General features: G+C 40.6%; 1 protein-coding gene across 2 annotated transcripts in view; it reads right to left on the bottom strand.

The window, feature by feature from the left end:
• Nucleotides 1-25,087, bottom strand: part of SCAI (suppressor of cancer cell invasion) — a 132,663-nt gene extending 107,576 nt beyond the window's left edge. For both annotated transcript variants that reach the window (XM_060153297.1, XM_060153296.1), the window contains exons 1-2: nt 24,941-25,087; nt 24,182-24,226 (exon numbers count right to left, since the gene is read on the bottom strand). In XM_060153297.1, the coding sequence (XP_060009280.1) occupies nt 24,182-24,226; nt 24,941-24,993 (98 nt within the window). In that variant the 5' untranslated portion in view covers nt 24,994-25,087. The remainder of the gene's footprint in view (nt 1-24,181; nt 24,227-24,940) is intronic.
• Between the last annotated feature and the right edge of the window lie 702 nt (nt 25,088-25,789).

The raw sequence follows: 25,789 nt of genomic DNA, 5'->3' as shown, positions 1-25,789 counted from the left end.
TAAAAAAATTGAGTGAAATATAGAAAAATAAATACAATAATATAAATGGTACTTCCAAAATTTAAGAACAATACTTTTTTTTAAAATTTTTATTTATTTATTTATTTTTGGCTGTGTGGGTCTTAGTTGCTGCGCGCAGGCTTTCTCTAGTTGCAGCGAGTGGGGGCTACTCTTTGTTGCAGTGTGCGGGCTTCTCATTGTGGTGGCTTCTCTTGTTGTGGAGCACGGGCTCTAGTCGTGCAGGCTTCAGTAGTTGCAGCACGCGGGCTTAGTAGTTGTGGCACACGGGCTCTGGGGCGTGCAGGCTTCAGTAGTTGTGGCACATGGGCTCAGCAATTGTGGCTCACAGGCTCTAGAGCGCAGGCTCAGTGGTTGTGGCGCACAGCCTTAGTTGCTCCATGGCATGTGGGATCTTCCTGGACCAGGGATCGAACCCTTGTCCCCTGCACTGGCAGGCGGATTCTTAACCACTGTGCCACCAGGGAAGTCCCAAGAATTATACTTTCAATTCATTATTCCTATCTTTTTATTCAATACATAAACAACAATACCCACTGTCAAAGAGGTAAAATGTACATTGTAGAGACTGACGGAGCCCAAATGAAGTACTGAAACAACCACTTAAATCAAGGTCTCTCCATTTAAAATCTCAATACAAACCCAAGTATGCTTTAAGTTAATTCAAACATCTATTTGGCCCTAAGCTTCAGATGATACTAAGTTTTACCAGAGACAGAACCTGCTTGCTCGTTTACAATCCACCAGAGAGGATAAAAAAGTATACAAATTTAAAAGTATATATTAAGATGGTATGACATAGTCTGAAGAAGATCAGGACTGGAAGTTTTATTCATTATTAGACGTATGACCTTGAAAGGATCATTTGTCTTCTTAGAAAAACAGCTGACCAAAACTGAAACAAAAATTAAAAGATCTCAATAGTCCTAAATTTATTAAAGACATAGATCTGTAATTAAACAGTTTCCCAAATAAAATCATCACATGGCTTCACCAGAGAATTTGTCTAACCATTTATGGAAGAAAAAGCATCAATATTATGCAAACCTTTCTAGAGAAAAAGAAGGAATGTTTCCCAATCCATTTTATAAACCAGGATAACCCTGATGTCATAACCTAAGGAAGGGCAGCATATGAACATAAACATAGACGCAAAAATCCTAAAAAATATACTAGTAAATTGAATACAGCGAATATGTTAAAAAGGATTATTTATCATGCACAAGTAGGGTTTATTCCCGAAATGTGAGGTTGATTTAACATTAGGGGAAAAAAAATCAATGTAATTCAACACACATTAACGGGGAAAAAAAAGAGAAAAAAATATCATACGATCATCTCAATAGATATAGAAAAAGGATCTGACAAAATTAAACACTCACTCAGGATTAAAACAAAAAAGATTTCAAGGACTTCTACTTCTGGCCAAGATGTAGTAACAGGGATCAGATTTACCCTCCTACATTAAACAACCAAAAGAAATCAGCAAAATAGATAAACAATGGTTTTTCAAGACACTGTACATCGAGACACAACAACAAAAAACCCCCAGTGATCTCTGAGGACAAAAAAAGGTGAGTTCTATAATTGCCCCCAAGACAGGTCTTGAGAGCATTTCCTGGGTGTGGTGCAGGGAAACCAGGCAGAGCCCAAGGGATATCACAAGCTGAAAAGACAGAGCTGAGAGAGGGAGACCAACGCAGCTAGAGTTCACAGGGCAGGATATCGTATAGGAGAGAAAATGCTGGACATGTGCGGGGAGTTCCTCTCAAGTATTCCACTGAATACACATCAGCCCATGAATGGAAGCAAACCACCAAAGACAGAGGAAAGAATCATCAGCGAGGACTAGAGGGAACAATGCTGGGAGCTTATTGTTACAGGACCAACAACAGTGTCTGTTCCCACCAGCTAGACTTGGAAAACCTTGTAATTCCTTGGTATTCAGAAGGGTCTTGCCATAGTAGTAGAGAATGACAAGCCCTAGTGACAATAGCGCTAAATGTTGCCCTGGTCCACCCAACAAAGCTTAAAACCAAGACCCAGAAGCATCAAGATATTTCCAAATAATTTAACTGCATCTCAGGGAAAATCTCCAGAAATTTATAAGAAGAAAAACAAAACTCCAATCCCTCCACAATGTCTAGCATCCAGTCAAAGATTACCAGGCATCCAAAGAAGCAGGGGGAAAAAGAAGAAAAGAAAAGAAAAAAAAAAAAGGGACTTCCCTGGCAGTTCAGTGATTAAGACTCCGTGCTTCCAATGCAGGGGGCATGGGTTTGATCCCTGATCGGGGAACTAAGATCCCACATGCCGTGGGGCGTGGCCAAAAATAATAATAATAAAATAAAATTTTAAAAAAGCAAAGAAGCGGAAAAATATGACCACTGATGATGAGAAAAATCAACCAATCAAAACCAACCCATTATAATAGTTATCATAACTATTATAATAGTTATCATAACTATAGAGGTAAGAACTGACATTATAATAGTTATCATATATTATAATAGTTATCATAACTATAGAGGCAAGCAAACTTTTCCTATAAAGGGCCACATAGTAAATGTTTTAGGCTTTGTGAGTCACACACTCTCTGCTGCAACAACTCAACTCTGACAAAAGTCTTGAACAGGCTTGTTACATAACAAACAGGATATACAAATAACCAATAAACATATATACAAATAACCAATACCCCAGTACCAAATACCATTTTCCAATAAAATGAAACAGTGTTCCTTGGAGAAATGTCTGATTCTATGACTGAGGCAAGAAATATACAAGATGAGCCTGGAGCATCTTGTAGTGCTAGAAAGTAAGAAGTGTTCTAAAAAATTTTTTTTATTTTAAACCCACAATGACAGGAGTATGTCAAAGGGATACAGCAGCCAATTGAAGAACTCTCAATGGTCAAGCTGGAACAATTTCAGCAACAACAAAAAATAAAGCAGTAATGGATTATAACCGAAAGTATAAAAAAAAATCCTTGAGTTCAACTATATAAATGATTGAATACATAAACAGATAGACAATAAATTAAGTAAATAAATAAGTGGGAGAACAGACAAATCTCCAATGAAGAAGAATTTAAGATAACTTACGTATTTTGCCTTCAAGGAAGTGGTGCATAACACCCATTCTTTGAGTGTGGACTGCACATAGTGACTTCCTACCAAAGAATACAATATGAAAGTGGGGAATAAAGGAGTAACTTTACAGTCAAGAACTCTGATACTCAGCTAGGCATCAAGGTTAACATTAACAGTGATAAGTCATGTGGACAGCATGGACCCTCGATATGATGTGATGAGAACGACATTTTACCCCATGGTCTTCCCCAGTTGAAAGACATCTGAAAAACTACTTGACAAATATGCTTTAAACTGTCAAGGTCGTCAAAAATAGGAAAGATCTGAGACACTGTCACTGTCAAGAGGTCTCTGAGGAAATATGACTAATGTGGTATCCTATGTAGAACAGAAAAAGGACATTAGGTAAACACTAAGAAAAAATAAAATAAAGTATGGACTTTACAAACAGGACACATATATAATATTTTCTCTGATGCCTCTTAAGCATTATATGCTCATTATAAAAGAAATGTAGAAAATCCAGAAAGTATAAAAAAAAAAGTAAAAATCCTACTTCCTAAAGATAACCATGATTAATATTCCAAGGCCATGGTTCCTAAAATGTGCGTCCACGCACCTCGGGGAACCACAGCAAACTCACAAGGGTGCTGCGGTTATTTTAAACTTTCAAGGGAAACACAGTGACATCTGTCGGATACTCCACAAACTACAAGCTCAGTGTTCAGCAGTTCAGTGTTAACATTAGATCACTTTACATTCCTTGCCATAATGCCATATCTTTGCCATATCTTTGTGAAGCTGGTTTTTCCAGTGGTTGCTGCAACAAAAAAACAAATACCATGTGAAAATCATGTGGCACAGGAAAGGAGGTGGTGACATCCAATATGACCCCAAGGTTTGAGAAGCTGTGAAGTGCCCAAGCATCTGTTGTTAAGAATGAAATAAAAAATGTTTTCTTAAAACACACACACACACACACACACACACACACACACACACACACACAAAGTAATATTATTATACACCTACCACAGTGGTTACAATTTTTAAATATCAAGCGCTGGCAAGGAAGTAGAGAAACTGGAACTCTCATGGAAGTGGATGATAGGAGTATAAATTGGTACAACCACTTTGGAAAATGATTGTCATTATTGAGTTGACAAAACCAAATGACCCAGAAAGTCTTTAGATACTTACCCTAAAGAAACTCTTGCGCATGTACATCAGGAGGTATTTTTTTAAATGTCTGTGGTTGCATAGTTTGTAACTTAGAAACAATTCAGTTACTCACAGATCGGATAATGGGTAATTGTGGCACAGTCATGTAGTTGAGTTCTATATAACACTGAAGATGAAGGTTAAACATCTACATGTATTAACATGAAAGAATCTCAAACTCTTAATGCTGAATGGATAAAGCAAACTGAAAAGGAATACAAGCAGTATGATTTCATATATATATAAAGTTTAACAAATCTAAAACTAAACAATATATTTACAATTACATCCATATGTCAAAAACAATGAAGAAAATACAAGGGAATAAAAACCACTTCAGGGACTTCCCTGGCGGTGCAGTGGTTAAGAATCCGCCTGCCAGTGCAGGGGACACGGGTTCGATCCCTGGTCTGGGAAGATCCCACATGCCGCGGAACAACTAAGCCCGTGCGCCACAACTACTGAGCCTGCACTCTAGAGCCCGTGAGCCACAACTACTGAAGCCCGTGCACCTAGAGCCCGTGCTCTGCAACAAGAGAAGCCACCACAAGGAGAAGCCCACGCACCGCAACGAAGACAAAATAAATTAATTTATAAGAAAAAAAAAAAAACACTTCAAAGTAGTGCTTTCCTGATTGGGAAAGGAAGGAAGAGAGGCATATGAGGAACTTTCAAGAATATTGATAATGCACTTTTTTTTTTTTTGGCTGTTTTGGGTCTTCGTTTCTGTGCGAGGGCTTTCTCCAGATACGGATAATGCACCATTTTTAAAGTTGGCCAGTGAGACAAACATGTTTATTTTTCTTTTTTAAAGTACCCATATGTCCTATATGCTTTTTTGTACATATATTAGATTTCATTTTTAAATGATTAATTAAACTAAACGCTATTTATTCAACAAAATATTTCTTGAACACCTACTATGTTCTGGATATTATGAGTGCTTTATGAACAAAGAAACGTCCCTGCCCTCACAGAGCTTATATTCTCTTATAGCTGAGGAAGAAGACAGAAAGCAAAATGCAGCAACACACACACACTCTTTTTTTTTTAATTGTAAGAGCAGAGAAAGGGTTATCAGGAGTAGGGCAAATTGTAGTATGAAACACTCACTGGATTACTCTTGAGATGTTAAAAAGGAAAAACCCCTACTTTCTTCCCATGTAGGGAAAAACCCAGTTCTTCCCTATTTTTCTCCTGTGAATCTCCATTACTACTCACACAGAACACTTTACTCTGGTCACCAAATGTGTGGCAGTTTCCCCCGGCACCACCAAGCAATTCCCTGACACCGGCAGGAATTCAGCTCAATTCTGACACTGTCTACCTGGAGCAAGCATCAGATTCCACAGGTTAAGGGCTCAGTCCCACGAGACTGATACTTCCCCAAATTCAGGTATCAGTCACAAGCCCAGGTTACCCCCCGTGCTTCTGACTGACCAGCTACAGACTGGGGGTTCCAATGACCCCCTCCTTAGGTTTGCTTAATTTGCTAGAGTGGCTCACGCAACTCAGAGAAACATTTACTTACTAGATCAAGTTTACTGTAAAAGGATATAACTCAGGAACAGTCAGATGGAAGAGAAGCATAGGACAAGGTATGTGGAAAGGGGTGTGGAGTTCCCATGCCTTGTCCAGTGGCTTCCATGCCACTCTCCCAGCACCTCCCCATGATCGCCAACCTGGAAGCTCTCTGAACCCTGTACTTTGGGGATTTTATGGAGGCTTCATCATGTAGGCATGATCGATCATTAACTCCATTTTCAGCCCTTCTCCCTTCTCAAGAGAATGGGTGGCAGGGCTGACCAAGCTTCTAACCATGGCTTGGTCTTTCCGGTGACCAGCCCTCACCCAGGAGCCCACTCAGTCACCTCATCAGAACAAAGACATTCATCACCCAGGAAATTATAAACATTGCAGGGGCTCCGTGTCAGGAACTGAGGGCAAAGACCAATATATATTTTCTATTATCTCACAGTAAAAACTCTTAGGTTTGTACCAGTTTATAAGAAACTAGGGGGGAAAAATCTAAGAGATGAAACCATCAACAATATGTTAAAAGAAAACCATTCTCTGTTTCCAGTATTCTTGAGAATGTCAAGTAGGCTATCTAGCCATTAAAAGTTCTCAGAATTTTAAAAAAACCACTTAGCACATCTAGATGCTTTTAGAATATCTGTTGAACAAATGATTGTTTACACATGAAATCTGTCTTAACCATCTCATTTTCTGTGCTAGTATTTTTCATAAAATGAACAAATTTTTAAAAAGAATTTATGAAAATGGCTGAACTCTCAGTTACCCTTTCATCTATTATATGTATTTCTTTATCTGATGTCAATTTTCAAACAGAACAACAAAAAAATAGAACATGCTGCAGAGAATAAAGAAATCTAAACTATCAGAGAAGGAAGAAAAACCTGAGCTGTTCAGGAACTCTATGCTGACTGAATCAGAGACTACATTCCTGCACCTGAAGATGTTCTTCACCCAGTAACGTGGCAAATTACTTGTCCATCATCCAGTCTCAAGCATGAGGCTTTGGCTGTTATCCAGTAAAATGAACGTCACTTAAACATTTCTGCTTTTAAATCTTGTATCTAAGAGTCCTGTAATAGCACGAACTGTCTAGAAACTGAATTCTTTTCATTCTTAATGGTCTATACTTTCTTTGATACTTAAAAGTAAAAATGCACTAGGTTACCCACAACAATTACTTTTATCTAAGTACCTGAACCACTGGAGAGGAATACCTGCTAAAACTATACTATATCAATTATAGAAATTGGTAAAACAGAAAATAATGGTTTTGGAAGCTTTAAGGGAGTTTGAAGCATTCGAAACCAGAAGACACCACATCAAGAACTGTTTTCATTTTACTTATGGGACTTTAATAAACCCTCATAGGAAATTATCTCCAGCAGAGTTAAAAAAATATATTCCAATGTCACTATTTCAGTCTGTAATAGCAAAAAATTTATAGAGCCAGACAAAAACTGTTTTGTCTTGACTGTGCCACTTTCTAGCTATGTTACTTTGGGTAAATCACTTTATTTTTATGAGCCTCAGTTTCTCTATTTGAAAATGGGAATAATACCGTCTGTCTTCTAATGAAGTAACAAATACAACCTTGATCTGCTAATAAGCACCAGCACCCTAGGGATTAAGTTATTCTCCCTGGGTCCCCTCCTCCCATTTAGTTCATTTACTCTACTCTGTAATCAACCAAAACACTAAAGAACTAAGAACTGATAAAAACACATAGTGAACTAAACACGTCAGATCTATACATTTTATTGCATGCAAAGTATTCATCAATAAATTCAAAGGGCTTGCAAAAAAATAAACTAGTGACAACAGGTAATATATCTGAGACACCACTGCATAATCAGTAAATGCCAGTCATTATTAAGAAGTCTGAAAACCCTGTTTTCAAAATTTCTCGAACAATCTAAAACATGTTTAGTAATTCCTTAGTCCCTTCAGACTTCCTAACATCCTTCTGTCCCTAACTTCTTGGGAGTATTTACTCCATCATTTCAGATTTCTGCTGGTTATCCTTCCCCTCCCTAGTCTAAAAATAATAAGGCCAATAACAGTAATCGTGATTAGCAGTAGTAATGAACAGCCAATATTTTGTGACAGGCACTATCACTTGATACGTATATATCACCGAAGTCTCTCAACGACCATATGAAGTAGATATCATTTTTTTAACTTATTTTATTTAAAGTATAGGTGATTAACAATGTTGTGTTAGTTTTAGGTGTACAGCAAAGTGATTCAGTTATACGTATAATGTATCTATTCTTTTTCAAATTCTTTTCCCATTTAGGTTGTTACCATTTTATAGATAAAGAAACTGACTTACAAAGAGGATGCTGCTTTCCAAGGTCACACATCTGGCCTGAGTCATTCAAAAGTCACTGTTCATTATTAACATGCACACAAACTTCTAAGTTACAAGGACATGAGAATGGAGTTATCTGGGCAGGGATATTATTGTCCAGTTTTTGCTGTTTTGTACTATTCATTAATTTAAAAAAACAAAATTTAATAAACATGTAAAATGAAAGTCAATGAGATAAAAATCTATAAAGGAAGAAGACACAGGATCTGTTTTTCTTCTCTTGACAAGGTTCCTGAAGGTAGAAATACATCTAGTTCTTAAAGCTGAGGCAGTTTAATACATAGTATGGTCTCTAACTCTGGCAAAATGGAATGCCAATTCAGTTATTTTCTGTCGTACAACTTAGTGGCTTAAAACAACCTTTCACTGTGATTGTGAGTCTGCAATTTAGGCAGGGCTTGGCAGAGATAGCTCTTCTCTGCTCTACGTGGGCACCCACTGGGGCAGCCTGCTGGGGATCTAGAGGATTATGACCTGCTTTTAGGATGGCTCACTCGCACAGCTGGCAAGCTGATGCTGGATAGCAGTTGGGTGCTCAGCTGGGGCTGAGGGCCAGGACCTTCAGTTTCTTTCTTACACGGGCCTCTCACTTGGGCTGGCAGCTAGGTTCTAAGCATCTATCCCAAGACAGGAAGGTGGAATTACATGGCATTTCAATGACCTAGCCCCAGAAGTCATATGGTTTTGCTGGAGCCATGCTCTACTGGTGGAGACAGTTATAAAGGCCTGCCCTGGTTAGGAGATGGGGACACAGACCTCACCACTAGGTGGAAGGAATGTCAAGGTCACATTGTAAGAACATATGGGATGAAAGATACGATTGAAGACATCTTTGGGAAACACAATCTACCACACCAATGGAATAGTTATGTTCAGAATATATTGAAATTGACTTTTTGCTGGTGTTTATTGGTCTTTATTATGTAGACTTTTCCTGCAAAAAGCAATGGGTAAAGAGATTGAAAATAACCTTGAGAACTACCTGGCGGTCTAGTGGTTAGGACTCTGTGCTCTCACTGCTGAGGGCATGGGTTCAACCCCTGGTCGGGGAACTAAAATCCCACAAGCTCTGTGGTGGCGTGGCAAAAAATAATAATAATAACCTCCTCTGTGATGAAATGAATTCAGTGGCCTACGAGTAATTACCTTCAGGGCCAAATGATAGAGAAAAAGAGAAAAAAGGATGGGTAGGTACTTCCCAGAATAAAAAAGATGATAAAATAAGGAAACTGAGCAATCTCTCAATAAAAATTAAACATATTTGAGCTGGAAGAAACTTTGACATCACTTAGTCCACTGCTTTAATTCTAGCAATTACCAGAAAATTGAGCTTTTCTCATGTACCTTACAGTGAAGATTAGGGAAACCTCTTAATTTTAGTAAAACTCTAAAATGCACAAATTTTTATTCATTCGTTTCATTCCCTATTGTCACTGGCAATGAAAATGCTTAAAAATGAAAATGCATCAAATACGTTCAGAGTTAACAGGGTAAGGGAAAAGCTGAGGCACCTGCATCCTGTTTCAAACCCTTTTAAGAAGGGTTTATGAGCAGAGAGAACAACAGATTACATAATAGATGTGGTGAAAAAAAAAAGATGAATCAAACCCCTGAGGCGCACAGGAGAAAAAGAAATGGGGTAGCTAGAAACCAGCCAAAGCTCTAGGGATTTCACCAGCATGCTGTACTGTATGCTCTTTAAAAACATTCTTATATAAAGAATCCATCCTTAAACCACAGTCCTATCTCCACATACTAGAGCTAGAAATAGCTCCAGAGATATCTAATTCAGTGCTTTCCAACATTTTCAAGTATAAGAACCTTTTTTTAAGAGTAAAACTTCTGTGGCCATCCATATGAAAATTGTTGTGATTTTATTATCTGGTTATAAGAAAAATCAATAATGACAGAAATACCACAAACTCACTAACACCTCTACTAAATGCTACTGGTCTTTCTGTTACAAGCGCAATAGCATGTACATGAGACATTCGATTTAGGTGAAGTTCTTAGGAAACACTGAATACAATGTCAGGTATTGGTAAACACGAAGTAAACCATATTTGAAAAGACTGAGACCAGTAATTTTTAAGAACTTCCTTTTTTAGGTATGTTACAGTAGGATTTCCCCTGCTGTGCTTATGGTTGGACTCAACAACTAATCTCTTCCAACACAAATTCTATAATTCTCTTATAAATTATTAAAGGCATTCCCCTTCCTTTTAACTTACATCTTAAAGATTTAAAACTGGTTTGGGACAATATAGATGCATGTTTCTATTTTATAAAAAAGTAAGAATCCTCTTATTTGTTGATGACAGTTTTATTATCACCATCCAGGAGTTACCTCAATAGGTAAATGGCTTGCTTATCTATTAGAAAGACAGGCTAATGGCAGTAATTCTAAATCTAAGATCTTTATTTTGGGCAGCTGTTCTCTAAAAATCTATATGTGATAACTCTACAGTTTGGCAATGATCACAATAGTTTAAAAGTTCTGACAGCTACTTTACAGGCTTTTGGGAAACCATGTGTGAGCACTTGCAACATGGGCTCCCCATCCAGGAAGAACTCCCAGGATACTGCCAACAGGCACATATGCTTTCAAGGCCCATGGACTATATGGAGAGAGCTTGACAGAAAGAAACCCAATTGCAAAACAAGACTATAAAGAATGGTGCCTAGCCTGAGAGTGAAATGTTTCCAAGACAGCTGCCAAGTTTATGAAAACACAGCACCCCTCCTGCTTAGTTTGTGGTGAAGATGGCCATTTCACGGCAGACTGCATTCATGAAGAGAACCCACAGCTAATAATGCAGAAGCTATGACAGCCTTAGGAGAACTATGGAAAACCAGGAATGAAACAAAGGCCACGAAAAAGACTAGGTTTATATATTGAACCAACAAGATGTGGGAGGAGTGTGTGTGTGTGTGTGTGTGTGTGTGTGTGTAGATAATAAGGAACTGGCTCACACAATTATGGAGTCTGAGAAGTCTCAAGATCTGCAGTCAACCAGCTGGAGACCCAGAAGAGCCGATGATGTGGTTCCAGTTTGAGTCTGAAGGCCTGAGAAACAGGAGGGCTGATGGTTTAAATTCCAGTCTGGGAGCCAGCAGCCTTGAGATCCAAGTAGAGCAAGGTTACAGCTCTCATCCAAAGGCAAGGAGGACTGAGGTCCCAACTCAAGCAGTCAGGCAGGAGGAGTTCCTTCTTACTCAGCCTTTTTGTTTGAGGTCTTCAACAATTGGATGAGGCCCACCCACATTGGGGAGGGCAGTCTGCTTTACTCAAGAGTACTGATTCAAATGTTAATCTCATCCAGAGACACCCTAACACACCAGGAATAATGTCTGACCAAATATCTGGGCACCCTATGGCCAAGTCGACAGATAAAATCAGACATTATCACAGCTTACTTGACTTTGATTTGCCTACTCTTCCCAGACAACCAAGAAGGGGTCGAAACAGTTCAAAACCTGGTGACAGGTACCAGGCAGAGGAAAACTGACCCCTTCACTAGGCAACTACCTTTTGGCTCTTCCCTTAGTAAGAGTGAACATGAGCAGAGGACTACCTCCCAATCTGTGGGACAAAAGACCAGGGAGAGAGCAAAGACTCTGAAGATGATGACATGCAAATGGCTGGAGATTCAGTTATTAGCACAGGGACACATCACTGACTGAAAGTAAACTGTCCTTCAATGCCTTTAATCAAAAGATAGCTGCTTCCAAAACACACACATGCACAGAGCACATCAGAGACCTCTCCAGAAGGAGAAAAAGCTTAGCCAGAGATTGAGCCCTTTGGGTACAATGGAGCCAGTGCTGGAAGAAAGGAGACTCTCTTTAAAAAAAAAAAAAAAAAAATCATGGGCTCACATAACTCAGACCTTGTGAAACCAGGATAATAAGTCAAGCTGTTGGAGAGGGCTGTAGTCACCTCAAGGCTCAACTAATGTAGGACTCCCTTCCAAGCTCACTCATGTGGTTGCTGGCAGGCCTGGCTTCCTTAACATGTGGCCCTCCTCATAGGCTGCCTGAGTGTCTGCACAGCTTGGCAAGTGGCTCCCCTCTATGCAGGGTTGCCTTGCATCATGGCAGGTAGCCTCCTCCAGAGGGAGTGAGGAGTGAGGAGAGAGGGAGAGAGGGAGAGAGGGAGGGAGAAAGAGAAAGAGAGAAAGAGAGAAGAGAGAGAGAGAGAGAGAGAGAGAGAGAGAGAGAGAGAGAGAGAGAGAATACCCATGATAGAAGACGAAGACTCCTTATAACCTGATCTGGGAAATGACATCTCATTATTTCTGTATTCTCTTCCCTAGAAGGGAGTCACTAAGTCCACCCCACACTCAAGGGGAGAATTAAGCTCCATCTTTTAAAGAAAGGAGAATCAAACAATTTGTACACAGTTCTTTAAAACCACCACAGGGACTAAAGGAATTATTGAGGGGAAAAAAAGAAAAAAAAGTAGCTGGGTAACTTATTAAGACATCAATGGACGTTTTATTCTCACTGTATTCCCCAATCCCCAAGAAAACAGTCCTTGCCTCAAGGGAGGTTTGTGTTTGTTTTCTGAAAATGTGAACTCCTTGAGGAGATTATCTGAGTAAAGGGTGGAAACATAGTGCCTTTGAGGGCAGAAAGGTAGAAACTAGAAGAAAAAAGGGGGTAATTTAACTGGGAAGAGGAAGGAGAGCTTTGGGACTCACAAAAAGAGGGGCCTTGCAATTCCACCTCCTAGCAGTGTTCTAGATAAAGGACAAGTGACAAGTCTTTACAGGGAAACGGGTATGTATTGTACCTGGGAAAGCTGAAACCTCTGCACCAGAATCCCCATACCTGGCAAAGATTCTTGTGCCTCAAGTCAGCCGTAACTATTAGAGCCGCCAAACACCAAGGACCCACACCCTCTTAGACAACATGCTTACCAGGCACAGCCACAGTGGACATAAAATAACCTTCCACCCTTCTCCTGGTTCCTCACAAGCCTCTCAGATTCTTGTACAACCCTGAGGAGGGGTGGATGCCCATTCTTAATCCCTAAGATTGAATTTTTCATCAGTTTGATAGGACTGGGGGGAGAGGGGGTGTCCCAAGATTGGATTTAACTTCATTTAAAATAAATAATATATATAGTAACGCATGGTTACCTGATATTGTGAAATAAGATTCATACTGACTATATGGTCAATTAATTCACTACCTTATGGATATCTTTTACAATTCACTAATCTTGGTGGTTTCAAAAAAGTTCCAAACAAGTTGCTCCATCAAAATATTAAGATTTTTCCATCATCAATATATTACTCCCAAATTTTTCCAGGCTTTACTCTCCTAATATATAGAATATTAAGCAATTAATTATATATCCATGTGTATCTGCTTGGGTTTGCTACCCTCTCTGAAAAAATCCTGGCCTTGGACTTCCCAGGTAGTCCAGTGGTTAAGACTCCAGCCTTCCACTGCAGGGGGCACGGGTTCAATCCCTGGTCGGAGAAGTTCCGCATGCTGCGCAATGTGGCCAAAAAGAAAAAAAAAATCCTGGCCTTGTGGGAAAGCCATCCATTTAGGTTGGGGATTCACAATTTCCATAAAAAAGAAAAATCAATTCTACCACATAATTCACAAGTCAGTTACCTGCTCTCTCAATAGATCCAACCATAACCAGCACTGCAGATTACCTATACTTCAGGATCTTGACCTAAAATATGTCCTAATTGTGTGCTATTCAACCTTTATAAAAAACCTAAATGAAAAAATACATTTTTCGTAGATTATGAAAGAATACAGTATATAATCCATTCTTCTGGATTTGCTGCTTTCAAAACTACTTTTAAATTATACAGTTCTTTCTTTCAGATAGACTCTCAGAATATAAAACAGATAGTTAGAAGCAGAAGATGCTAGAATAGATAGGTCTCCTTGGAGAATGGCCGATTCTAGGCCTAAGTAGAAAACATACAAGATGTGTCTGGAATACCTTGTCCAAAGAGGAAGCTACTCTACTGGAGTCGTGTCAAAAAGACCCAAGAGCCAATTTAGAAGAGACTTCCACTGGTCAATATGAACACCAACATGAAAAATAACCAAGCTGGATGAAAATTCATTGCATACGTTTAAATCCACGAGTTGATAATATTATTATTAATAAAATAAAGAAAGAAAGCCAGTCACCTTTGGAGCATGCTAGGAAACCAATTCATATTGAAATCTGCTATAAAAAAAAGAAAGGGGTAGAGGGACAAGCATTTATCCTGCTTTTCCTTCTACAAACTGTACCTAAGGAAAATTTAACAGTCAATGAAGAACAGATCAGTTGCCAAGGAGCTGGGCGTGCAAGGAGGATGTGACTGCAATAGGACAGCAAAAGCAAGTTTTGGGGGTAATGGAAATGTTCCTTACTCTTCTTGTAGTGGTGGTTATAGGAATCTATACATGTGTTCAAATGTCATGGAACCGTCAATTTGCATGTTAATTTCAAAAAGAAAAAAAAAATTAAGTCAACAAGGGAACTTCTCTTTATAAAAGCACTCCAGCTAGTAATGAAGAAGGAATGAAAGATTTAGAATGTCACCATTTGTAACCTCAAATGAAATTATAGACACATTACTATGAGTTCCTAACAGCAAAAAAAAAAAAAAAAACAGGGCTTCCCTGGTGGCGCAGTGGTTGAGAGTCTGCCTGCCGATGCAGGGGACGTGGGTTCGTGCCCCAGTCTGGGAAGGTCCCGCATGCCGCGTAGCGGCTGGGCCCGTGAGCCATGGCCGCTGAGCTTGCGTGTCCGGAGCCCGTGCTCCGCAGCGGGGGAGGCCACAACAGTAAGAGGCCCGCGTACCGCAAAAAAACAAAAAAAAAAAAACAAAAAAAACAAAGAGGCCTCGATGGAACTACACACCACTCCTATTACGTATTCTTTCAAAAACAAACAAAAACCAATAAAACCTGAATCTCATCAAGTCTGTAAAACTAGTTCTAACTACAAATTTATAAGACACACAGGGAATAGAGAAACATGGTAAATGATACCATGGGGAGAGAGTCAGCAATATTCAGACTGTGGAAAAACTGGTCAGTGGTTGCCAGTTGGTCAGTGGGGACAGAAGGGAATTTGGGGGAGTGATGAAAATGTTTTATATTATGATTGCAGTGGTGGTTACACAACTGTGTGCATTTGTCAAAATTCAGAAAACTGTACACTAAAATAGGTAAGTTTCATTATTATAAATGTTATCAATATAAATTATACCTCAACCTTTTAGAAAATTAAAAATTCAGATTGTGGGAAACTCTTAATAACAAGCATGCTTTCTTTAACAAATTAACAACATGGGGGAAAAGAGAGAGAGTGGGGAAACTATAGATTTTTTTTTTAAACTTAAGATCTAATCAACAAATTGCCAGTTCTGAACCTTATGTGGATTCTGATTTGAACAATTTTTGTTTGTTTGTTTGTTTGTTTTTGGGTTTTTTTGCGGTACGCCGGCCTCTTACTGTTGTGGCCTCTCCCGTTGCAGAGCACAGGCTCCGGATGCACAGGCTCAGCGGCCATGGCTCACGGGCCCAGCCGCTCTGCGGCATGTGGGATCTTCCCAGACCGGGGCACAAACCCGTGTCCCCTGCATCGGCAGGCAGACTCTCAACCACTGCGCCACCAGGGAAGCCCCTGAACAATTTTTTTATAAATAATTAGTCAACTGTGGATACCTGAACACTGATGACAAATTTAATGATATTAAGGAAATACTGCTAATTTTCAAGTTATTGTTAATGGAATTGCGGTTATGTGCTTTAAAAGAGTCCCTATCTTTCAACAATACATACTAAAATGATACAGATGAATGATATGTATAGAATACACTTCAGGTGAAGTATGTGGGTATATAGGTGAAACGGGAATTGAGCTGATAATTGTTCAAGCCGGGTGATGAACAATTCAGGTTCACTGCAGTATTCTAAGTTTATCTGTATTTGAAATTCTCCATATTAAAAATATACATACATACAGAAAAGTAGATCTAGAGCTTAAAGGCGAGCTAGCCTGCTTAACCCTTTTCTGACTACTACTGGCATCCCAACCCCCAGGAAGCCCTTGAATTACTGCCAAGGAACCTCTGGGCTCTTTCTGAACACTGCTGAAAACCACTGCTTGAGCTAGTCTAGGTTTAATTCTTGAATAAAACATTACCATGAAAATACCGAATACCTTGACCATCCTCTCTCGGGCTCCCCCCACCAGAGTCTGCTTTCACAGAATTAAATTTTGGCATTTTGCCCTAGGTTTTCACCGACACATGCTACAAGAAACAGCTTTACCAAAACCACTGCCTTTCTGTAGGGATACTGCTGAGGCAAACACTACCACAAAGAAACTCTGCAATATTCCTGTTTTTCAATGTAGATTAGAAGACATTCCCCTAGTTTTCCACATAAGTACCTCCAGAGTCTGTTTCTCACCAAAGAGTGTACTCGCTGTATAGAGATCTGTCTCCCAGAGATAAACACTCCTTGTTTGATGACTACCTACAGAAAGACTGCAATGGACAGATAATACTGCAAAGAGAGACCATCCAAAAGACAAAGCTGTCTGGTTTACTTCTACACCAGGTACTGTAACATTCTATTGCCATCTGCACATTTCACTCAACATGGTCTCTCTGGGTTATCTCATTCTTTTCCATGACTTAGATCACTAAGTGTTTGCTGTTGACTTCTAAATCCGTACCTCAAGCCCTAATCTCTCTCCTCAGCTCCAGACCCATGTTTTCATCTGCCTGGTTAAAGATGGTACACCGAAGCACTTTACACTCCATATAGCTAAAATAAACTCATACTCTTACCCTTCTGAACTTGCTCCTGGATCTGCTGCCTCAATTAAATGTGTTCCCATCCAACCCACTATTCAAGCTAAAAGCTCCCCAAGATACTGTGAAGAAAAGGAAAAGGCCGGCCATAGACTAAGGGAAAAAAATCTGTAAAACACATACCTGATAAAGAAGTTTCAGAATATATAAAGAATTCTTATAACTATTATATAAGAAGACAAAAAAGTGACCAAAAAATGGGCAAAAGATTTGAATAGGAAACCACAAAAGAAATTATAGGAATGCCAAACAAAAACATAATGATATCACTGCACACCCTCAGAATGGCAAAGGGGGTACATATATGCCAAAATTTATCAAATTGTACATTTTAAATATGTGCAGCTTATTGTATACCAATTACATACCTCAATATAACTTAAAAAGAATGCCAAGCATTGGCAACGACATGGGGCAAATGGAATCCCATACACTGTGCTGGTGGGAATGCAAAATAGTACAGCCACCTTGGAAGACAGTTTGGCAATTTCTTAAAAATCTAAACGTGCACTTACCATAAGACCCAGCAAGTCCACTCCTAGGCATTTACTCAAGAGAAGTGAAAACATATGTTTGCACAAAGACTTATTAACTCACATGTTCGTAACAGTTGTATTCATACTAGCCAAAAACAAGCAACAAGCCATCAACTGGTGAATGAGAAACAAACCGTGGTAAATTCATACAATGAAATGCTCCTCAGCAATAAGAAGAAATTAACTACAGTTACAAACAATAACATGAATGAATCTCAAAAGCATTATGCCAAGTGGAAGAAGCTAGACACAAAAGACTACACGCTGAATGATTCACTTATATGAAGTTCTAGAAAAGACAAAACTATAGTGACAGGAAAAAAAGACCATGGTTGCCAGAACCATGACTGCAAGGAAACATGAGCAAATGCGTGTGTGTGTAGGGGGGGAGGCGGCAGGACAGCCGTGTTCTATATCCTAACTGCAGTGGGTGGTTACACAACTGTATACATTTGTCAAAACTCCTCAAATTGTATACTTAAAATGGTGACTTTTATCATATGTAAATAATACCTCAGTAAAGCTGATTTTTAAAAACACTGGAAGGAAAGGCAAAATAAAAATACTCCAACTAAGGATAGTCACAGCTATCATTTATTGAGTTCTTAATGTATGTCAGGTAACATTATCATGTATTTTACATTCATTATCTCAATGAATCCTCTCAATAAGCCATTCAGGGACTTCCCTGGTGGCGCAGTGGTTAAGAATCCGCCTGCCAAGGCATGGGACACGGGTTGGATCCCTGGGCCGGGAAGAGCCCACATGCCACAGAGCAACTAAGCCGGTGCTCCACAACTACTGAGCCTGCGCTCTAGAGCCCACAAGCCACAACTACTGAAGCCCGCATGCCACAACTACTGAAGCCCGTGCGCCTAGAGCCCATGCTCTGTGACAAAGAGAAGTCACCGCAATGAGAAGCCCATGCACCGCAACGAAGAGTAGCCCCCGCTCACCGCAACTAGAGAAAGCCCGCGTGCAGCAACAAAGACCCAATGCAGCCAAAAATAAATAAAATAAAATAAATAAATTTATTAAAAAAATAAGCCAATTCATTGAATCATCCAACAAAGAGCTACTGAGTACCTATTATATGTGAGGCAATGTTCTAAGTGCTGGGAACAGAATAGCAAGGAAAACAAAAATCTCTGTACTCACGCAGTTTATATGCTACTAGAGGAGAGTAATAATTCTACAAGGTGGGTACTATCATTACCTGCATCTGGCAAATACTTTGTCCAAGAGCCCAAAGCTAGTATTAGGAAGAGCTAGGATTCAAACTCTAATTCAGGATTTCACAACCTCAGCATCACTGACAATTTGAGCAGGACAATTCTTCGGTTCGGAGGTTGTCCTGTATGCTGTAGGTGTTCAGCAGCACTCCTGGACTCTACCCAATAGATACCCCGAGTTGTAACAACCAAAAATGTCTCCAGACATTGCCAAATGCCCCCTGGGAGGGAAAATCATCCCTCGTTGAGAACTACTGCGTAATTTCTAAACTGACACAACAGCCCAAGCATTTAAAACATCTTTCTTCCCACACCTGACAGTGGTCCTGAATTCACCTGACCTAAGACTTCATCATTTGTCAGCCTACATCCCGGCTCTACTCTCTATCATTTCAACAGTCACACGACTGCCAAAATTCACCTTCTAAACCTTCAGACCCTAGGTGAAATGTCTGTAGAAACTGCCCTCACTACCAGTACGAAGAATTACTATAAACTCTTTGTGTACATACAAAGTCAATTACAATACCTTATTTTTGTGTCTGTCTTCCCCACTAATGTACGAGCTTTTCCCCAGCAGGGGCCGTATCTCATTCATGTCTATACCCTAGTACCCAGAACTAGAAAGCATTTGAAGGTTGTTTTTAATTCAACTGTAATTCAAACAAATTACATACACACACACACACACACACACACACACACACACACACACACCCCCCACAAATCATACAATAAAGCTTTAATCAACATGAATCCTATTACGACATGAATCCTAAACAAATGGGTCTTGCTCCTAATTGGATCTGAAAGGATTCTCTAACTAATAACCCAAACTTTATTAACAAACATATTGAAGCCTTCAGAATTTTCCAAAACCACATAGAGATCAAGTTTCCTAATCTTAAAATTCCTCTCAGTCTAGTACAGTTTGTCAGGGGCATTAAATAGCATCACATTATTTTGGACCACCAAAGCCCCATCCCACACTACCTCCCTCTTACCACCAATGCACTTGTTAGTTCAGATGCTTTTACTGAGCACCCCCTCAGTACTAGGGGCTCAAAGAAGAACCAAGGAAGGGAAACAAATGTTTAGTGGTGGGGGTGGAGGGAAGACACAAAGAACTGGTAACCGTCGGCCATGTGGTGCTTATTCAAATTATCTCAGTTTTTCTCAAACTGTCTTACAGTTTGGTCCACTAGGAATGTTCTCAAAAGATAACTCAGCCACTAAACTAATGTCTATCAAAAAGAATGACTTAATAGCAACGATCCTAAAATAAAAATCACATTTTTGGCAACTGTTTCCTAAAATGGAATAGGATACACAGTGTAACAGTCAACAACTCTACACAGCAGGCCAACTCAAAGGGATATTTAAGGCTACATTCAGCAATTAATTCACCTTGCAGTGTTCACCAGGAAGTTGTATCATTTGATGTTGAGAATTTTATGGCCACAGTATACAACTCATAAAAACAGCTATAAATAATTTCTGGCTACAACCATTACATCTTCTCTCTGTAATCCACCTTTAGAGCTTACCTGGCCATTATTTTTTCTATTTTTAGAGCAATCCCAGACCTGCTTTCTGAAGAAAATCTTGGTCTCGTCCACAGGATCTCTTTAGAGATGTATGCTGGCTGTCCATTCAGGTCAAAATGCTGACTCAATCAGGATCTAACCTTAGACATGCGGAATGTGTGCCCTCATTGGTGCCTGATGCTTACCAAAACTTGATTACAGAAATAATATTCATGGAACAAATTATTCATTCAATAATTCTATCAAACGTTCTCTAGGTGCCAGGCACCATTCTAGGTGCTGAGGATAAGCAGAGGCCCTACAGCTTACTCATTCCTCCTTATCTCTGAACCAAGCCAAACCATCGGTGAGCAGTATACCTAAATCCAGTTGCTCTGGCTCTTCGGAGGATGTTCACTGGTATTACCTAAACCTGGATTGAGAAGCATTATAAGAAGCAATCTTAAAAAACAACAACAAAAAACTTCCTACTATATTTGTCATTGGGTTTATTTTCCCCCACAAAACCAGTGTCCCCATTATGAAAACCAGTGAGAGAAATTTTTCTCTAAAAGTCAAAAAAAGTATGCCTCTCTTAAACATGTGTTGGATTTTACAGACACCATGAACCTGCAAGTTGAGCTTTATTTTCTTCTTAGCTTTTGTTCTAGGAAACTCAGAGCCAAATATGGAACCTACCTTTGGTAACTGTGCAGTACCTTCTAGTCTATATACTAACTTTGCCACTGATTTAATTTCATTACTATTCTCTCATGTTTTTTGCCTTAATATCTTTATTTTTAATCCTTCATACTGTATATATTTTGCAAAGAAGTGAGAAATAAAAGGTATTTAATAGGTGCTGTTTTTGTTTTTTTTTGGCGGTACGTGGGCCTCTCACCGTTGTGGCCTCTCCCACTGCAGAGCACAGGCTCCGGACGCACAGGCTCAGCGGCCATGGCTCACGGGCCCAGCCACTCCACAGCATGTGGGATCTTCCCGGACCGGGGCACGAACCCGTGTCCCCTGCATCGGCAGGCGGACTCTCAACCACTGCGCCACCAGGGAAGCCCTAATAGGTGCTTTTTAACCTAAAATTTACTGTATACTTTCTACGTGCCAGGCACTATACTAAGCATTTTACAACCCTATAATGGTTGAACTATTATTATTTCTGTTATACAGATGAAGAAGCTGGGGCTCAGAGAGGTTTATTAACTTGCATATGATCTCACAACGTGTATCTGACAGAGCTAAGATTCAAATTCAGCTCAAACCATTACACCTAGGTGTATCTACAGGCTATCATAGGAACAAACAAAGCAGAGAAGAGGAAGGTGAAGGAGAGGGTAGAAAGTTTGCACGGAAGATGTGATGTTTGAGGGAAGTCTTAAAGGTGGGGAGCTTGCCAAGGAACAGGGAGAAAGTATTCCAGAGAGAAAGAGAAATCATCTGCAAAACCCAAACATAAGTTCTGGGAATGGCAAACAGGACATAGAGTTACATTCAGCAATTAGTTCATTGTGAGGCATTCACCAGAAAGTTAAGTCAATTAATTACTGGACGTTTAGTAGATCCATTATTGAGAATTTGGCCGTTATTGAGTACATGGCCACAGTACTCAACTGTGGCTGGAAAGATAGATAGAAGTGAAATAAAGGCAGTCTTTTTTTTTTTTAATTGAAGTATAGTTGATTTACAATTTTGTGTTAATTTCTTCTATACAGCAAAGTGACTCAGTTAAACATACATATACATTCTTTTTTTTATATTTTTTCCATTATGATTTATCATAATAGAGGGCAGTGTCTTTTTATGATTACGTTAAAAAGTCTGAATTATGTTCAATAAACAAGGGGAACCACATAAGGATCTTAAGCTTGAGAATTAGAAGATCAACTTGCACAGTATGTGAATGAATTACAGATTCAAGGTAGGGAACCCAGTCAGGAGGCTACTCCAAGAGTCTGGCAGTGGGGTAATGAAAGTTAAACAAGGGCTATCGAAAAGAAAATATAATGCAAGCCATATATGTAATTTTTACTTTCCCAATAGTTATGTTAGAAAAAGTAAAAAAAAAAACCTGAAAATAATTTGAGTAATATTTTTATTTAATCCAATATATCTAAAATATTATTTCATGAAGTAATTGACATAAAAATTAGTAATGAGAAATTTGCCATGTACTTTTTGTACTAATCTGAAATTTGGTGTGTTTTTCAGTACTTAGATATATGCCTCACTTTGGACATTAAATTTTCATTGGAAAAATTTGACCTGTATTTAGATTTCATAATTTACAGATGAAAAAGCAAATTCACATACCCAAGTTGTTCCAGACATAAACATTTTCCAGTAATTAAATATCGGTTTTAAAATTTAAATTAATTACAATTAACAATATTTATTAAAAATCCAGTTCCTCAGTCATGAGAGCCACATTTTGAGTGTTCCACAGCCATATATGACTACCACATTGGCCCATACAGGCCTAAAGAGTGACAAAGGAACTTTGGCTGTTTGCACCTTCCACCATCAGCATTTCACATCTACCTACTGTTAAGGTTTACTGTGTATTAACATCAATAACTTAGCAAGAATTAACTATTACAGTGGTCCTACTGGTTACATCCTCACTACTGTAACTTACTTTCTCTAGGCCAATGCCTACATCCATGAAAAAGGAATCTTCGAATGACTACACAGAATTGCTATGTAGTACCTGACACATGGAATGTGCTCAGAAATGCTTGTGGAATGGATGCATGCTCTTCATTACTCAAGGAACAATGCACTTGCTGCAGACTACCTAAGCCCTTTGTTTCTATCTTCCTATAGTTCAACTGCTTATTAGACTCTACGTACAATGAAAACAGTAAAAGCAATAAGAAAACCTATTTTCGGGACTTCCCTGGTGGCGCAGTGGTTAAGAATCGCCTGCCAATGCAGGGGACACGGGTTGGAGCCTTGGTCCAGGAAGATCCCACATGCCGCAGAGCAACAAAGCCCGTGTGCCACAACTACTGAGCCACCATGCCACAACTACTGAAGCCCGCGCACCTAGGGCCCGTGCTCCGCAACAAGAGAAGCCACCGCAGTGAGAAGCCCATGCACCGCAACGAAGAGTAGCCCCCGCTCGCCACAACGAGAGAAAGTCTGCACACAGCAACGAAGACCCAATGCAGCCAAAAATTAATTAATTAAAAAAAAAAGAAAACCTATTTTCAATTGTATATTTATTAGAGGCATTATAGTATAATGGTTAAGAGCTTCAGCTCTGCAGTCAGACTGCTGGGATTCAAATCCTGGTTCTATCACTTATGAGATGTGTGATCTTAGATAAATGCTCAGCCTCTCTTGTGCCTCAGTTCTCTCTTGTGTTAAAACTGTGATAACTGTACACAGTTCCTTGGGGTGTTTCAAGGATTACAGAAGATAACACAAATAAGCACTTGCACATGGTACCTGGCACACAGCAGATGTTCAATAAACATTAGCTTTTTAAACAGAGCTGGTGAAGAAGTTGAAATTACGGCTAACATAAAAAACTAGGCCTTCTCAATTATCCACATCTCTTTCCCACATAATCTTAGATACCAAAAAAAAAAAAAAGTACAGGTAGTACTTTGAAGTCCTGGAAGACAGAGCTTGCAGATAGTTATATTCATTAAGAAAGGAGCTAAGTAAAAAACTTCATCTACTGACAGTGTATAATTATGCAGTATAGTATAGGTGCAGCCAAGCAAACGGAAAAAAACACGAAGCAAAATTGGGAAGGCATTTTGCCTTACCTGCTTTTCCGTTTTCGAGGTGGTTTCTCCACTGTGCCAGTCAGTCTGTAGACCAAACAAATAAGATGGTAACTAAAAGTAACAAATAAGATCACATCTGCGGGCCCTACTGTGCCAGTCAAGAACTCAACGCACCACCCTCGAGCACTACAGGCTGTCTAAGCCCATACCTGCCTGACCTTACAAATGCCTTACGTTCTGTTTCCCCTAAATACCAAGACCAAGCGATCCTGGGACTCACCGTTCCCCTAATGTCTGCTTAGCCCAAACCCTGCTCTGCCTCCTGGTCTCTCACTCCATCCTCACCTCCTATTCGTCACAGCCCAGCTCCCCAAAACCACCCACCGCCACCTACTCATTGTCTGCTTCACCACCCCCGCAAGCCCCTCCGGCTTCCCCTTTCCAGTGCCCACCCCCTCCCGACACGGGCACTGCCCCTCCGAGCCCCGCCCCTCCAGGCCCCGCGCCCCCCGCATTCCACGGCCCCTCCACCGAGCGCGCGCGCCCTGCCCCTCCCGGCCCTGTGCCCCCAGTCTCACCGCTCGGCGCCCCTTCCCTCACACGCCCCTCTCATCCGGTCTGGAGGATGCGACCGCCGCCCAGCCCGCTCCGCCGCCCCTTGGCGCCCCCCGAATTCCCCGCAGCCCGACCGCCCCTCCAGTCTCGGCGCCCCGAATGCTTCACGGCCCCAAGCTGCTGCCCTGGGCCCGCTCCCGCGCCCCATCCCCAACCCCGACCTCCATTCAGCCCCCGCCCCACCTTGGGGCCAGGCGACTCCGCGGCTGCTGGGGCTGCCGGGCTCCTCTGACCATCCGGCTCCTGCTCCGCCGCGGGAGCTGCTCCGGCGGCCGCAGGGCTCGCTCGGGAAGCTGAGGCGGCGGAGGCTGGAGTAGGCGGAGAGGCGGGCGAAGGGCCTCGCGCCTCTGCCAGGCTTGCCGCAGGGCCCGCCTCCTCCGCGCCTCTCCTCAGCTCCCATTGGCTAGAGCCGTAGTGTGGCCGAAAGCCTGGAGGCCGATTGGACACTCGGGCCGTCACATCCCGCCACCTAGAGTTTGGTTGAGACTGCAGGTGGCGGCGGAGGTGCCTTAGAGGCTGCTAACACTGCCGGGGAGATCTAAGCGCCACCGTGCGGTCGAAAGTAAAAACTGCATCTCCGGCGCCAGACACCTGCGGCGGGCAGGTTCTTCTGGCTCTGAGTCCTGCATCCCACACACCTGCTGGCGCCCCTCAACACTGCACCACGCCAGAAGCAACAGCTAAGCGCTGCAATTTCCCAAACTCCTCTGGCAGGTGCGACAGTGAGGTAAGGCTACAAAATGAGCTTCATTTTGAACCACCTCATATCCGGTCCCTGACTACATCATGCTGAAATGGTTAGAGCTCACAGATAACACTTCACAGAGGATCCGGCAAGAAAACTGTAAGAATCTATCAATATAAAGTGTGGTTTAGATGCTCAATCCTCTGCAGAAGAGATAGCAAGCTTGGGTGCAGGCTTCCAAGAAAGCAAGAGATTTTTAAAATAAATTACCAAGAAAGGAAAATCAACCCTGCAAACAGAATTGATGCCGTAACCAAAAGCAATGTGTTCGGTTCTTAAATGCCTAA

Source organism: Lagenorhynchus albirostris, chromosome 7 (genome assembly GCF_949774975.1).
Source record: "Lagenorhynchus albirostris chromosome 7, mLagAlb1.1, whole genome shotgun sequence".
Taxonomy (NCBI): domain Eukaryota; kingdom Metazoa; phylum Chordata; class Mammalia; order Artiodactyla; family Delphinidae; genus Lagenorhynchus; species Lagenorhynchus albirostris.
This window is presented reverse-complemented; position numbering and strand designations above follow the sequence as displayed.